The 15392-nt window shown below is 33.0% G+C and overlaps 1 protein-coding gene across 2 annotated transcripts in view; it reads right to left on the bottom strand.

Moving 5' to 3' along the window:
• Positions 1 to 353: 353 nt before the first annotated feature.
• LOC126772704 (progestin and adipoQ receptor family member 4) overlaps positions 354 to 15392 on the bottom strand; it is a 104466-nt gene continuing 89427 nt past the window's right edge. Inside the window, exons 3-6 of one of the 2 annotated variants that reach the window (XM_050493222.1) lie at positions 9678 to 9781; positions 7433 to 7570; positions 1982 to 2122; positions 354 to 1735 (exon numbers count right to left, since the gene is read on the bottom strand). In XM_050493222.1, coding sequence (XP_050349179.1) covers positions 1670 to 1735; positions 1982 to 2122; positions 7433 to 7570; positions 9678 to 9781 — 449 coding nt within the window. In that variant the 3' untranslated portion in view covers positions 354 to 1669. The remainder of the gene's footprint in view (positions 1736 to 1981; positions 2123 to 7432; positions 7571 to 9677; positions 9782 to 15392) is intronic. The other variant, XM_050493221.1, reaches the window with a different exon arrangement.

Genomic DNA, 15392 nt, shown 5'->3' with positions numbered 1-15392 from the left:
AACTAGAAGTTACACGACCGTAGGAGTAAGGTAAAAATTATTATAAGGGCAGTGAAAAGCGATTCATTTTTTTAGAACATTATAAATTTTCCTATCGGACGAAACATGTTCTTAATAAGATTAGCAAGATAATATGGAAGCATATTTTATTTCGAAAACTTTATAAACTTCTTATATTTTAGTATAGACTAAAGAAATACAAGCGTCAATCAGAACGGTCAAAAATTTTAATATTTGATACTTAAATCAATTGTTAAATAAAATATAAGTATGTTGTCAATAAACTCATTTCACTCAGCAAAAATATGTACGATTTGACTAATGCTATTTTTGATAATTTTTACTTAAAAACTTTATACAAGATGGAAAAATGACTTCAAAAAACAAAATAAGGTAAGTAAATATATTTAAAATATAATTTTTATATTACTAACATCACAAGGTAGATTTGCGTTCTAATAAACTAGCTAGCTATTAAGTTAATGGTTAGCGATTAAATGCTCTCATGCTTCTAGAATCGTAATGAAGAAAACATTGTTTTATTCAAAACTTAAAATCATTTCAATTTTGCTTAATTCTTATAATTTATTTTAATTGTTCTTAAGATTTCTATAACTATTTTTCTACTCTAGCGCTTGACAAACTCACGTATTTTTTAATAAACATTTTCATCCGATAATGGTACTACTTCTGTATGATTCAATAAAAATACAATTAAACGTACGAATTTCCCTACTTTAGAATGATGTGTAACGAGATCTAATAGTGCGCGATGCGTCTAAAATATTGTTATATTGTCAAATTTTCTTAAGAATTAGTTTTTATTGCCTATAAGAAATACTATTTTATGAACGTCTCTACAAATAGCGTCTTATAAACAAAGCACTTTAGGCTTAGAATTATATCTACTTACAACAAGGGACTGTTTTTGGATAATACACCTTGTGATTTATGATTAATTTTATAATTATAGTATAAAGCCAACGGAAGGTTTCGGATAGTAACGTGTAGAACAATATCGTTAATTGTACTTATTACCTTAAATCTATCTTTATTATAGCTATTAAAAACCGATCACGATTTACTTCATACGGTTTAATTGGCATTTCGTCAATGTATCAAAACATTAATAATGCTTTATTGCGTATTTGTGTTCGGATAACGAAACGATAGGCCATTATATTGTCTCTTAACTTTTGTATTCATTAGAATTATTAATAATATTATATAATATTAGTGTTAGAGCTTTGCTTTTTATGTTTACTTGAAATACAATATTGAACGGATATATTAATTTAATAAATTTAAATGACAGCTTTCGTTTTCCTATTCGTTTCTTACATGTGCATTCATTTGCCGAAACTATCGACACACTACAATAGAAGTTCACTCACAAGAAGAGGCAATATAGATTAGCTTGGCGATTTATTGGAAGATTTACATTCGTTCCAAATTACATAAAATAGTATCGCAATCATATATGCATTATTCATCCAACAGATCAAACAGTTACATTGAAAAACATTGCGTTTTAAGGTTGTGAAGAAATTAATTTTAAATATGTGTTGCTGTCGCCAAGTAAGTCATATACAGTCACTTCATAAGAGCGTTACTACCAGTGTGGGGTTATGAGTTATAACAGGTCTGTGTTCAATCACACATGCTTGCGTCAGAGCTGGCGGAGCGGGGCTCTGCAGTCTACGCTTGACATCCAAGCCAGGTCTTTCGTTGTAACCTTAAACAATAAAAACGTGTATAAGCCATAAATTATATATATATATATATATATATATATATATATATATTTACTCAAAGCTACGCTTGTTACTTAATTTGTGTCAAATTTTATAGTTACGGAGTTACACTATTTCAGAGTAACGGCTATACCATCACGTGGAGTAGAGTCATTTGCCTTCCCGACTAAAATAAAAATAAATAAATAGACATATTACATCAGATAGAAAAATTAAAGCTAACTAACCTGGTGCATGGAGTACACGGCCAGCACGACCAAGACGTGCATTATGTTGTGCGAATTGAGGCAGCGGTCCACAGATCCCGGGAACCATTTCTCCGGGATATGTAGTGCTCCGATAACACCACCGCCCAAGGAAACCGCATCCTGAAATATTACAATAAAATTCCTTAAAAAAATCGATCAATAGAATATTGCATATATTACCGATAACAGGACCGAGATGGTAAAGTCCATAATACAAAATGTTTTGAGGCTACAACATGTCAAGCAGCTCTGTGTTTTTGTCACTTATTTTAACTTAAATTCCTATTTGCAAATCATCACGTACTAAGCTCCAAAAGAGAATACCAATAGAGGGGAACCTACTTAATTTAGTTATTTAATTAAAATGGTAAAATAATTAATTTAGTTTATTTAGGCAAATAGAAGCTTGATTCTTATTCTTAACAGGGGGTCAAAAACTAGCAGGCTAAATGCCCCATAAAATACGAATGTTAACCATATAATTAATCTAAAATTATGAAATCGTGTTGATAAGTCGATATAAGAAATATATTCAAGTTTTGGATCCGAAATGACATTTGTAATTACTAAATTTAAAATTTTACTTTAAGCCAAAATGTATAATAAAATGGGCTTTCACCGCTTTAATTGCACTCGCCGCGAAGCCTTACTACTGATGATATTTCTACAGAGTCGTATTTAATCTACTTAGCGTCATGACCTATTACGCTACTGAAGCCTGCCTAGTGTTGTGCGTTAAAAATAATTAGTTTACTTGGAACATTTTATTTTGTAAATATCCTTTAGGGTTTTATTTAATCAGGTAATCCAAGGAAGTTGAGGCCTATTTTTATTTTGTCCTGCATGGAATGTATCTTCTTGTACTTTTTTTGTTAAAATCTATAAAAAAAAGCCTATGAATTTGGCCTCATTTTTATAACTCTTTTTTGGTTGGTATAATTTTTCCTAAACAAATCATGTATAATCGCCATTAACCCTGAGAAATTGAAGGCTATCAATAATAGTAATATATTAATTATTATATGTATAAATATTATTACACGAGTGCCCAAAAAGGCAGCGTAATGTTTCAAGGTTCAAGTATAAGAAATATATTTTAGTATTATTGCATTTGCGTCAATTTTATATTCACATACCGCGGGTTAAGTTTACACACATAACCTGCCTACAGCCTTATAACAAAATATATTATTATTATTATAATTATAATATGACACACTTTAAATAACACGTCACCCTTCAAACAAGAATACAACAATACCAAGTGCTGGCTATTTTGTGTTTGTGGCTATTTCGTGTGGTATCTACTCAGACGAGCTTGCACAAAGCTCTACTACCAGTAATATAGCAGATAGAAGTCCTTGTCGTTTCCTCGATAGTCTCCGCGGAGAGTTTTGATGGCTTTTATGATGTATTCGGACACGGCTTCTGTAGCATCGTCAATATATCGATGTCGGCGCATATAACGTAACGACCTCCTTACATAAAGTTTCCGTAAGATTCAAATATTACGAATTGGTAAAAGTAAGCGAAACCGTGTACATATAACTTACAAGAGTAAACTGTATGTGGATCTTTCGCAAAGAAACTGTAAATTTGCAAAAAATGCGATTTTTCGCTATCTCTTAAATATGTTCAAAGAATCTTTATTCTCAAAAAAGACGAGCAACATGAGAACAACATGACATAAAGTTAAATATAATAATGGACGCCACATAGGTATGTACTCAGCTAACGAGATATCAAGTAAGTTTGTTATGTCATCAGTATTAATTTTCCAAAATATATCGTGAGAGCCGTTATTGAACTCGTTAATAGAGCTTACATTTTTTATAATAGGCTGTAATTCTTTTCGTGCATACTTAGTTCTAATTTTCGGGAGAACTAGTAAACTAGGTTAAATAATCTTTAAGAATTGATAGAGAACCGTCTCCTGATTGATAATTTGGGGTTGGGAAGGTATACTCTAGAAACAGTTTTTTGAAATAATGAATGCAGAAAAAAGAGTTGTCCAGGCTAATGAGAAAGTGCAATTAGAATAATTAGATACGTCCAGACTTATGAGAAAACCGTGTAATATACCAAGATTTAAACCATTTTTGCTTGCGGCTTTAATAAAAAGGCCGAAAATGATAAAACTAGGCAGACTTCACTGATTGTTATATTGATAGATTATATCTACTCGTACTTTGTCTGTCTAGTGTCACAGCTCATATTTTCTAAATAGAAATTTTAGCAATCTTATTGAGAGGTGCGGGGTTTGTACTGTTGGAATAGGCTATTATGTGATGTGTTTTGATTTTTTATTTTTTTATAGTATAGGTAGGCGGACGAGCGAATGGGCCATAGAAGTTGGCACTGTAAAAAATGTTAACCATCGCTTCCATCGCCAATGCGCCACCAACGTTTACTGGTGGTAGAGCTTTGTGCAAGCTCGTCTGGGTAGGTACCACCCACTCATCAGATATTCTACCGCAAAACAGCAGTACTTGGTGTTGTTGTGTTCCGGTTTGAAGGGTGAGTGAGCCAGTGTAATTACAGGCACAAGGGACATAAAATCTTAGTTCCCAAGGTTGGTGGCGCATTGGATATGTAAGCGATGGTTGACATTCCTTACAATGCTAATGTCTAAGGGCGTTGGTGACCACTTACCATCAGGTGGTCCATATGCTCGTCAGAATAGGAAGGCGCCTATTCTATATATATATAAAAAAAACGTTGGGAATTAAGATTTTATGTCCCTTGTATAATACTACATCAATACTATAATAAAATACTTGGACTTTATAAAAGAGATCCTTATAAACGATATAAAATCAGAATATATCTTTATATATTACACATAACCTTTCAAATAAGCAAAAAGCTTACGTTAGGTGAAATTACATTTTTTGCGAATGACCCATGGGTCATTCGCAAAAAATGAATGTCCACAGATAACGAAAGGTTACATGTAACCTTTCGTTATCTGTGGACATTCATTATATAAGTAGTTTAATCTCTTTAATTACAATATATATACCTCAAACTGTACTATTTATATCAATACTCATTCGCAAGTTGTTTACATTTAATAAATCATATACAGTCTTATAAATGCCATTTAGGTACCATGCCATCCATGATAACACATTTTGCGTATTTTTGTTATTGGAATCATTTGTGTTTCAATAACTACTTTGTAATGCCATTTTTGTCGTGTTTCGAAAACCATTGTCATTTCGGAATAAAGAGGTATTATTATACTCTACCATACCTATTCAGTTTATAAGCTATTTCAGCTATAGTTTTGATAATCTGTTGCATAAATTTTATTCAACAGATTATGAAACACACTCATAGGTAAAGTTTCAACAGACCTCAAAGGTTAAAGTCAATAATATTAATCGCGGATATTTAATCAATTAATTATTGATCATATCAACTTTGTTATTTTAAATTCTATGCGATCATTACGGGAAATTACTGTGTAAACTAGATAAGCAGTTTTTAAGTGAATCCCTAAATACAACAATAACAAATGAAACTTTCCTTTTATAGTACTCTTTATGTAGTCAATGCGAAAAATATACAGAATACAAAATATAGCGTTATATTTTTAATTGACTAGCTTGCCGCGGGCGACTTTGTTTGTGTAAAAATATACTTTCACCTTTCAAATCCTTTGTGAGTAAAATAATATAACGTTATTCAAATAAAAGCTTAGAATTTTGATAAAATAATTTAGATTAAAAAAAAGAATTGAAATAAAAGTTTAAGTTATACTTTTAAACGTTAAATGAACGCGTATTTCTAAAATTTATAACCACTGGTTGAAATCACAACTTTAATCGCTTTTTATACCACTTGCCACTTGGGTGGCCACTTAGTATGGTTGAAGCCATTGAGATTTGAAGTTAGAAATGTTGAAACTAAAATTACAATTCACACTGTAAATTCACAAGATGATAAACACTTACAGTAAATTTGGGACAGTTTTACAGAAGTGCTCTGGAGATTTGCCAGTAGATGCTGTATGTCATGAAGACTGTTAACAAGTTATCGCATTTCAGAATTATATAATTCTATTTACTATTTGACCTACGTATCTGTGTTAAAGGAAATTAAAATTTTCTTTGTATACTCATAAGAGTAAGTCGTATATTAAAAAATATTCTAAAATGAAGAAAGCAGTTCTCAAAGTAGAGTAGCCAATTGCGCAGGATATATATAGGTACAGTGCGTGCGAAATTGTGAGTGCACACAGGTGCACTCTCTATTCCCTCATCCTATAATCCGATGGGACGATAATTCGACTCGATTGAAAAGAGCTTTGACATGACATTGCAAATCCAAACAGGACGTAACATCTTAGTTGCGAAGGTTAGTGGCGGATTGACGATGTAAGGTGGTTTTTTAATATTAATAAACTGTTTGTGTTGACTATGTAACTAGACTATTAAGAAGTAACATATAATCAAAGAACTATTAGTGTCTAACGGGAAATTTGTGGCGAGAAGGAAGGAAATAATTTAATAAATTGAGGAGTCACAACAAGCCACGTCAAAAGTAATATACATTTAATACTAATATTTATTCAGGGAAGGAGTCGCGTTTTTTTTTCTTTTGGTGGACGTTGTCGTCGCTAAGATCTGCAAGCTGGGCTGCAGATGAATAGGGAACTTCCCGAAAGCTCCTCCGTCCAGCTTCCGCTGCTCTTAAGATAAGTAAAAGAGCTCTTAGTAGAGAAATTAGCATAGTCAAGAGATTTCCCACGAGGCAGCAGTAAATGCCGACCCCCTAAAAATTTGGTTCGCTGCTCTAACGTTAATTTTTTTTCGTGTTGCAACTATTTAACAAACTACTCTAAAGAATATACAAATAAATAAAAGTTAAGTATCTGTCTGTGGTTCAAAATAACTGCCTCTTTTTAAGTTAATATGATTATTAAAAATCATATAAAAGATTAGCAATTTTGTTTTATGTATCGCTTAGGTACTACTTTATTATAGGCACTTTAAATTGGCATAACTTTATTATTTATAAACCGATTGAAATAAAACAAACACTTAATTTTAAGTTAAGTTAGCCACAATATAATAGTGAAAAACGCACTTAAATCCGTTAAGCCGTTTCTAAGATTAGCATGCACAATCGCACAATCGCACAGATAAACAGACAAAACTTCTAACAATCATTGTTTTGGGTTCTATTGCGTTGATAAAGGCCCCGGTAATAGTTTTACTCATATATCTTCCATGTGCAGACAGCGACTAGTTACAGATTTATTATATGTATAGACTGAGATAATTTTTTTATTATCTTATAAAACATATACATATATATATATATATATAAGGTAAAACTTGTTTTGTTTGTTTGTTCATGATGCTAATTAATCCATTCTGGCTAATGTGATAAAAACAGATCGTATAACCGTTATATATTTACTTGTAAGAAAACGTGCAGGATAGCATGCGGGTCGCCGCCGCCCAGCCGCGCCGTCCGCGCTCCCGCCAACAGCAGCCGCATGCAGAACGGTGCCGCGAAGCACAGCCGTCGCTCCCAGGGTGACCAAGCTCGCATTGCCTATAAATCATAATATGTTTACATTTACAATCTAACGAGTTACGTGGCTGCTATATGTTATATTTTGTATAGCAGACACGGCGCAACACACACTGACGGAGTGTGCCCCAGAGGTATTCCCTGGTGGTGGTTGTCGGCGGAGACCTCTCCTTGCCGAGCATCATCAACGCGATACTCGGAAGCGAAGAGTGCTGGTCGGAAATGGTCTCCTTTTGTGAAAGTGTGAGGTCGCAGAAGGAGGCCGCGGAGCGGGAGCGGGAAGAGGACGCCACTGCAGACCCGCTATGCCAAAGAAGACCGGGGAATAAAGAGACGCTATGTGTACCTTCTCCCCTCATAGGCGGGTCGGGCCGTCCGTCAGAGCGTCACAGTAGCATGCGCAAGCGATCCCGTGGTGCTCCTCGTTAAGGTGGAAAGGCAGCCGCTGGTTTTTTAATGCGTATTCCGATGTTCAGGCCGCACTCAACGCCCTGGACTCCGGCGAGGGACTCTCAAGGGACTTCGCAATAACACATCAAAGGAATATATGTTTACGTATTTTACTCTAATGTGTGTGTTCGTCTGTGTAAGCATAGAAGAGACCTTACAGACGCTCAAACGAACGCTTTAAATTCAAAATATTATTTTATCCGTAGTAGCTATTACCTTCAATACTGAGTGGTTTATTGTAAAATGTAGTATACATTATGTAGTCGTACGTCGTTACGTCATAGCAACAAGAACACATATCATGCATGACGCAAAATATGATATCATCAATTGAAACAGCGAATAGCGAATATTTGAAACAATGCAATGACGTAGTGTAACGTAATATCAAGCTTACTTCTATTGGAATTTCACTACTTTAAAGAACACAACTCGGCTTGCTGACGTCGTACTGCAACAACATCTTCACTAAAATAGTATTTGTAGTAACAGCCGTGGATCGTCGAGCGAGGGAAAAGAGTGTGAGAGCGAGCCAGGAGATAGGATTTTACGCGTCTCTCAGAATCCCTGCTTTTAATATTCATATTCGATATTGTTTTGTTATTCTTAAAACTTATGTTTTTATTGGTAATTTTTTATGTCATTTTGTGTATACTTTTTTAATTTTTTAATAAATCATTCCACTTTTTTCGACATTTCAAGATTTAACACTACTATACAAGAAATTTTATTATGATGCTACTCACCTAAAGTTACATATGATAAAACATTTATTATTCATAAATAATGTAGCATTGTCCACAAGAGAAGTGCAAAATACATATTATCATGTGCTAAAGATTCTGATTTCATTAGTTTGCGTAACAATGACTCCGCAATAAAATCTACTTCTTTATTCTATTGTGTATGAAAAACAATAAACTCGCCGCGCTTGATTGTTTTGTTTGGAATTTCATAGATACTAGTTGAGGGGGAAAATGTAAGAAAATGGAACACATTTTTCATGATTGTTCGATCGTTTTGGAAAATAAACCAGTATCTATATATATATTTTTCATTATGAATGTACTCTTATATAATATATACTAGTACACTTCCTCCTACCGACTTGCAATCGATAATAATGTTGGCCGATTTAGAGCACGGTGGCGCAGGATATATTAAAGTCAGAACTGCGTTTCATGCTTTCCGGGGCACAGGAGTGTGATTAAAAGTCTAATTTTTAGAGTCCGGGCTGCAAACTTCGGGTCAATAAGACAACTTTTTACGGGCTTGAAATACTTTAGTTTACATTATTAACAAAAATTGTAAATCTTTATATTGTAAGAATTGAAATTGAAATTTTAATCTCCATCTGCAGTACGTAACTTGTCTGTATTAAAATCTTATTTAAAAAAAACGCGCACCGTGCACTACACCTGTGTAGTGAAATTTACCTATACAATCTTACTCTTATAGAAGTTTCATGTCTTAATTCTATATAAAACGTATATGATTTAACTAAAAACAGCATATTTAAACGAAGTTATGCGATGATAAAGATACACCACGTGTTTTCTCTCTATGTAATGTGTTCGAAGAAAAATCTAATGATGTTGGTATGCATTGTGTACTTAATCGTTGTAATATAATTGAGTACAGTCCTTATAGTGTTTATTGTGTAAAATAATCCATTTACTTTATAAAGGCCCAGCAGACTCCCAAGGCAGTAGACGGCGAGAGCGGCGTAGCGTAGCAGAGTTGGTGCACAGTATACCGTAGCCGTCACCATAGGAATTGCACCTGCAAATAATTTATCTGTTTAATTTAAAATATTTGTTCATTAATTTTATTTATAAATATGTTTTTTAACAATAACATTGTCTGTACCTATTCATAAACTATCAAATGATGCATACTCTTTATTGACTGATCCGAACACCATTCTCATTATTGGAATTGTATAGTATGACCATGTGAAAACTGATTTTTAATATTTGAAATCAAGATTATTTTATATATTGTTGTTTTAAAATAAAACACTGTGAATATAAGAGCTTTGATGCCCCAGTAGGCCGTGATGGTCCATTGGTTAGAAGAGGTGAATCCTAAATTCTTAAACGATCATTCCAATTTCAAACCCGGACAAGCACTACTGCATTTTGATGCGCTTAATTTGTTTATATTTCATCTCATGCTCGGTGGTGACGAAAAACATCGTTAGGAAACCTGCTCGTCCAAAGGGCCTCTAACCATGTGATCTAAGATGTATGTGTAATGTCCTTTGAAATAGAACACGCTCACTTGCTCTAACCTGAATACCATAAATCGAAGTAAGTACTATTGATATCCATACATATCCAGGCGAAATAATGTACGAGTAATATATATCAACAAAGTATATAGTTTACGTGCGACGCCCACACAAGGAAATAGAAAAACTTTTTTATTTGCGTTAGAAATATATCGAACATATTTAATCTATTCTATACATCTGTAATTATGCTTATAATAAAACAGTAGAAACCGTGTGTCTGTACATTGAATAAATTTATCAAAAATATCATTTAATAATATATCATAAGAAAACCAGCTTTTAAGTGGACGTAGACGCGGGCACCAGCTAGTGGAGCAATAAGATCCTCTTATCATTTTGTTCGACCTCATCGTATATATCTTGGATACAATAAGAATATATTTTTTGTAAAAACAAACTTTACAAGCCCTAAAATATATAATATACAAAAATGTATGCATTAATGTAGTAAATGTATTGTAAATTAGTTTAATTGATCGAGCTTCAAGAGCTGTGTTCATTCAAGAGTCCGGAGTTAAATTTGAAAATTGTATTGAAAACCGGAAGTGACCCGAAGTGCTAACGGCAGTTGGCTTTTGATTGCTTTCTGATTGCCTTGATTGCTACGAATACTTGAATGAGCTTTCTATGTTTGTTGGCCAGGTTGCAACTAGATTTAACTAACTTAATTTGGCTCAATTAATACAAAAAATACTCGCCTATTTAGATGCTTTATGAATATATTTAAACATGGTATAAACATAAATTAATTATGTTTGTTATTAAATTATTTTTTCCTCAGCTATTTAATATTAATATATTATTATTATAATATAGCATTCTTATCAATTGTGGTACTTTTTTAAAACCACCTTGCTTATAAACTTTGTTAGGCGAGTGATTAGTTAAACAATGCCGTGTCTTCATCATTCGAATGTGAAATCAATAATGACAGAAAGAGTGAAATCAGTGTTTAACTAAGTCTCCGCTAACGATAAGCAACGTTTATAAGTAGCACGAGACTACTAAAAACAAATTAAACACATGAAAATATAGTAATGCTGGGTTTGGACTCGTAAACTTCGGTTTAGATTCACGTATTCTAGGTGTAGAGAAGGCACGTATTCTAGCTACTGGGCCATCTCGGCTCATTATGAAATATATACCGGACGATAAAATTAACGGTTGAATGTATTAAAAAATGTTTAGTAAAATATCATTAGAATGGATGAATCTGATGAAGATTACCTGCAATTCAAAGTAAAAAATTAACTACCTGTGCTGTAAGATAAAATATTAGAAATGAAAAAATTGATAAAAGTAGTAAAGTTACAGGGTAATAAGGATCATGATATAGTTAGGTAGTCATTAAAAATAAAATGTAATTATTTTGTTAATATTCAATTATTTATGATATAACGAGCTCTCAAGTTTCCGATTCGTCAAACAGGGGTGGGTAACAAACCCATTTTCACGCGGACGAAGACGCGGTCACCTGCTAGTCTATGTGAAGATAATATCTATGTGTATATTTCACAGTAAGCCAGACGGCTATATATATGAGTAGGGTCTATGCCGGATGCATTTATAATATTAAATATGTATTAAGAGTGTGACAATAATACATTCTATTTTTCTTCTTATTATTTAAGGGTTGGCCCGCCCATTGATATTGGCCCTGTAAGAAATATTTACCATCCCTTATTTAGCCAATGCTCCGACAACTTTGAGAACAAAGATGTTATGGCTAACTCTTTCATAAATTAAAAGTAACAAAAATTATTAACGGCTTCCTCTAGGATCCTGTCTATCGGTTACGCTAAATATAAATACAGTGTTTACAATTAAATATAGAGAAAGCAATCTTTGCTGCAGAAACAATGACTGTATCGACAATCAGTCATAATATATTTTAAGTCGAAGTATATCCAAGTTTGAATTGTAAAAAGATAGTTTTATCAGAATGTGTCTACGATGAAACTTGAAAAAGTTTTTAATTAGTGAATGTTATCTGGTAACAGTTGGCGTCGTTCTCTTATAAATGGTTGCGCTTCGTGTTCACACTCCGGGAAATAGGACAATCATCGAGTGGCTACATTCAAGCGAAAACGAACATCATTTTTGCTGCTAACAACTGCTAACAAGTGCTAGTTAGTAAAACTCGCTTTAAATGTATACTAGTTAAAACTCACAATTTCGCTTTCTTGGTTTTAAGCATTACCAATTTTTCAATGCAAGTTTAAAATAAAAAATTTTTCTCATATAAGCGATGCTTACATTTTAGTCATTGATTATAAATAAAATTATAATAATTTTGTAAAGAAAAGTACGCATTAGCGTACTTATACTCATTAAGACTACGGATTAAGGTTCGAGGGGTAAAGGCCTGTATATAACTGCTAGGATAAGACCTATCGCCTTGAGATTAATGTTTACTTGCAACCCATTGCTCCAATACTGTTTGATAGAAAAATTAAGCAATCAACACGCATTTATTATTGTTTATTATCTTATAGGATATATTATATATTCGTGAGCCAAAAGTAGTTACAAACACAAATCCTAGGCTAAATATATTTTTCAACATTCAATATTTCAACTTTGCGACTTACTTCTATGTAATCCTCTTTGCTAATGAGTAATAAGTAATTATTAAAAATAATATTTACAAATTATCATTTCGTAACAACAAACTTTGATCGCTATTTATCAAAAAATCTGATTCTCTCAGATTAGATATAATATATGACTAGAATATATTGCCTGGCTGTCTAATTTCCGGTAGTTCAAGGTATTTGGTCTACGTGGGGAATTATAATTAAATTATAAGTGTTCTTTCTGCTGCACCGTTTAATAAAGTTTGGTCACATAGTTTTTAGCATCACATTATTAATTCATATCGTTGACAAGGAAAATAAAAATAAGAGTATAATGGTGGTGGTGTAGTATCGAAAATAGGCAGTTTTGTAGAATTTATAAAAAAAATATCACAGCTTAATATAAAATTATATTCTTGTGGAAAGTCGTGACGATGGGATTAATAGTAATAATATTTTAGAGTGTTTCCACACACTCTAAAAATACAGTCTTCATTCAGTAAAAATAGCGTTCGTATAACCTTTGAAGTAGAATACTTAATACTGTACTGTACATGTTACTGACAATATGTCTAGTGGTTATTTAATTTGATGAATTAATGGCGTATGTCGGTTGGTAAATGGGCGGCTTTGGAGCTGTCACATACAAACACCGCTGACCTACGTCGAATCGAATACATCAAGCACAGTTTGTATAGTCATTAGGAGCCGCCGTAGGAATAAATAAAACTATTATAAAAAAATAAGCAAATGGTATGGTAAATACCAAATTCCTAAAATCACCATAATAATTGTAAGGGGTTTATCGTCGATTTTATATTTAATATTTCAACATGAATCACATATTTTACTAGCAGAAATAATAAAAACGGAATACCTCTATCAGTGTTACGTGACTGGTCCCACAATGTGATGAATTACCTCATTCGTGTATACATACATTCCTAGTAAAAAGAAGTAATTGTTTCATTGTTTTTAGTTATGAATACATTATTGTGATTTATGCTCTATTTATAGTAGATAGACATATCCTACTATCCTTATAATATACATAAGTAACAAATCGCTAAACCGTCAATGCAGCCATGCATGCGTTCAAAGTGGTTGTGCTTGTAACTTTTCAACCACACTTCAAAATCAAATACAAAGTATTGATGGCATTAGCAGAATAACTCACACCAACTTTACTTAGATAGCTTCCTACTTAATTGGGCTCGCACAAAACTTTACGACCAGGGAAATGCTTCTTTTGTGGTTTCACTCACGTTTAATTTACTGCTCCGCGTTAGTTGTTGATAGTCTTTTTCAATAAATAGGTTTTAATTCGATAAAAACTATTTTTTAAATTTTACGCGTAACCTTAAATTATTCTAGTTATAAAGATTTATTACCCAGCTTAACTTCATTATTGAGTTAAATATTATAAAAATACCTCCGATGGACTTGTAACATTAATATTTGAGTGTACAACGATATAGTCATTTAAATTTGGTCGTATAACAATTTTTATTTGATAAGATGTAAAGATTAATTAATCTTAAAATTCTAGCAGACGGATAGGTAGACAACAGTCTACATGTCCCACGACTAAGCTAAAGCCGTCAAAATTTTTAAAGAAAATTGTTGGAGCATATTGCACACAGTTGAATATACTCGCGGTTGACAATATCGATTGGTTGGTTGCAATATCGATGTCTTATCTCGATGTTTTCGTTCAATGTCGCGCGAGATGTATTATAAACATAAACACGTTATAAGTCAGCGGCTATTGCACGGATTTGATGGGTTCACCCTTCCTCTGAAGGATTCAAGCTGATTGTTTGAATAAGCTTTAAGTTGTTGGGAGTTATACATGTGGTATCATTTATCCGACACACACAGATTTCCTCACGGTACTTTCTTTCACTGACAAGCGCGAGATGGGCTACAAGTATTAATATTTCGTATTAGAAAAGTCTGTGTTGCTAGTTTTGGAGCCTGTGACCTTCGGTCTAGATCTACTTGTGCTATTCACTGGGCCATCTTAGACATTTGCATGTACGTCTACTACAGTAATTTGCGTTCACAAGCGTTATCGAGCATTCCGAAGCAACCTAATCGAATAAAACGAACATAGCATGCAAGTACTAATGTATTTTGCGAGGCACTTTGCGAAAAAAAACCATTAATGCACTTAGATCACAAAATACATACTATAAAAATCACACACGCCATATTAAAACGTTAAGAGCTAAGCCTTACTTAAAGTGCATTAACGTTTTGAAGTTTATTAACTTAAGTTAAAACGTATTATGCATATTTTACAGTCGTATGTATGTTTGGTACTCTTATGTTAGTATTTGCTACGAGCTGCGTTATTACGGAAAGTTGGAACGTAGCTTGTATTTAAACTCTTCGTGGCGTTTAAACGCTAATAGCACGAGCAAACCATCGGATTATGTAGAATTAATGTTCAATTACAAGCAGCTGCTATGTTTCTTTATGGGATAGCAAAATATCTCATTAAGTTTAAAGAAAAGTA

This window comes from Nymphalis io, chromosome 13 (assembly GCF_905147045.1).
Source record: "Nymphalis io chromosome 13, ilAglIoxx1.1, whole genome shotgun sequence".
NCBI classification, from domain to species: Eukaryota; Metazoa; Arthropoda; class Insecta; order Lepidoptera; family Nymphalidae; genus Nymphalis; species Nymphalis io.
Note: the sequence above shows the minus strand (reverse complement) of the source record. Positions and strands in the feature narration are given on the sequence as shown.